The sequence below is a fragment of the Echinops telfairi genome, unplaced genomic scaffold (assembly GCF_000313985.2).
Source record: "Echinops telfairi isolate 266 unplaced genomic scaffold, ASM31398v2 ScPeMD7_443;HRSCAF=831, whole genome shotgun sequence".
Classification (NCBI taxonomy): Eukaryota; Metazoa; Chordata; class Mammalia; order Afrosoricida; family Tenrecidae; genus Echinops; species Echinops telfairi.
This window is the reverse complement of record NW_022104341.1, coordinates 85,367,067-85,369,073: the sequence shown is the minus strand read 5'-3', so window position 1 is coordinate 85,369,073 and position 2,007 is coordinate 85,367,067. Positions and strand designations below refer to the sequence as shown.

Below are 2,007 nucleotides of genomic sequence, written 5' to 3'. Positions count from 1 at the left end.
GCTTTACACAATTGATGTGTGTATGGATTGGGATAACAGTTGTATGAGCCCCTAATAAAATGTTTTAAAAAAAAAATCGGGACTGTCCCGCCAAAAGCGGGACGTCTGGTCGCCTTAGGCAAGGGACCACACTGGGCGGTCTCCTGGCCCACTCAGCCATTCTTCCCCGTCCCTAGCAGACTCCTCTCCCTGGGATGGTCTCTGAACTGTGCCTGCTGTCTTCCTTTTCCAGCCTCATCGAGTTCCCACCCTCCAGCTCCCCAGTGCCTTCCTTTGAACAGGTTGTGCCCACCAGTAGCAACAGCCCGCTGACCCTGCCGCAGGTGTTTGCCATCGCTGCCTATTCAAAGGGATTTGCCTGCTCTGCTGGGCAAGGGCGAGTTCTGCTGTTTGAGAAGATGGAAGACAAGGATTTTTACCGCGAGAGCAGGGAAATCCGGGTAAGGAGAAGAGGACACAGCCGAGCTGGGTGCTGTTGCCACACGTTGTCCAGCCAGGTGCTCGGACAGGACCACAGTAAGGAGCTCAGTGGTGACTTGAGCTCCATTTCGTTGGGACGAGCTGGAGGGGGTTGGGGTTTGGAATTAGGAAGATCTGGGTTCGAAACCTGGGAGATCATTTTGGGAGAGTCCTCCAGGGACTGGTCCCCCTCGCCGGATAACATGTCTACAGCACATGAGACAAAGTCTTGCCATCTTCCCGTCTGTGGAGGATTCTGGCTGTACTTCTGCCAAGACAGATGTGTTTGTTCTTCTGTATGTCCACGCTTCTTTTCCCACACCATAATTCAAACGCCTCAGTTCTTCCCTATGCTTCCGTATTCATTGTGCACCACTAGCAGTCATTGTTGCTGTGGGTAGCAACCCGATAAGAGGCTTTTGTGATACTGAAGTCCGAAGCAGTGAGGTCCTAGGACAGGCAGTTGGTAGAAGGGGAAGTGGGAGCCTTTGTGAAACTTTAATCTGTCACTTGTCCCCGAGCAGGTGTAGGCAGCCAGAGCTAAGGGGTTCTCCACGCTGGCAGCAAGCCTCTGAGGCAGGGTGGGGTGTTACCATGCCCGTACCCATTGCCGTGGAGCGGGTCTCAGCTCCGTGTGACCCCGGAGGACAAGCTAGAACTGCCCTGGGGGGTCCGAGACCACAACTCCTTACAGGAGCAGAGAGCCTCATCCTTCTCCCATGGAGCAGCCGGTGGGTTTGAACTTAGCCTGGTGGTTAGCAGCCCAGCGTGTGACCCACTGCCCCACCCAGCTCCTCGGGAAAGGTAATGGAGACGTTGGGGGAGGGGTGACGTGAGGGCAGACTGTGGGGAGCAAGTGTTCTGGAAGCATGGTGAGTCTTCTGTGCCCATAAAGCAGTTCATTCTTTTGTTTACCCATCTGACTACTATTTGGGGTGCTTACTGTGGACTGTTTGCTATGTGCTGGGCTCTGTGCTAGTTTCTGGGAATGAAGTGAGTCACCCAAGCAAGAAGACCCTGTCCTTCTGTGCCTTCAAGCTCAGTCAACAAGTGTGTTATTCTGGGTAGACCTGAGAAACAAATTCATAGACACTCATATGTGTATAGCAAAGAGCTTTATATACAAGAACTATTGAATATTGAGAAAACATTCCAGCCCAGTCCAGATCAAGTCCATTAGCTCCTATTAGCCGACACCAATCTATAAAGTCCTCTTCAGACTCAGGCAATATGCAATGATGCCAAATGCAGGATGATCACAGGCCAGTGGGTGGAAAGTCTTGTGGCTCCAGTGGCAGTGGAAGCATCTCAATGCTGGCAGGGGTCTCCACATGGCTCCTTCAGCTCCAGGTCTTGAGTGTAGCTCCATGTGTCTTGTCCGCAGGAATGTCTCACAGGGAGTGGGCCTGTGTGTCTCGCCTCCAGCGAGCTATTTATCTACCTTAGCACCTCCAAATTAGATCATCAAGCTGTGACCTGATTGGCAAGCTAAACTCCACCCCTTCACTCTTAAGTCTCAAATTGACAACAGATTATGTAACTACCACA

At 52.0% G+C, this 2,007-nt stretch overlaps 1 protein-coding gene across 1 annotated transcript in view; it reads left to right on the top strand.

Annotated features, from left to right (window-relative positions):
- Positions 1 to 2,007, top strand: part of CFAP57 (cilia and flagella associated protein 57) — an 82,519-nt gene that overhangs the window by 15,838 nt on the left and 64,674 nt on the right. Inside the window, exon 4 of the mRNA XM_004699700.2 lies at positions 233 to 440. Within this exon, the coding sequence (XP_004699757.1) occupies positions 233 to 440 (208 nt within the window). The remainder of the gene's footprint in view (positions 1 to 232; positions 441 to 2,007) is intronic.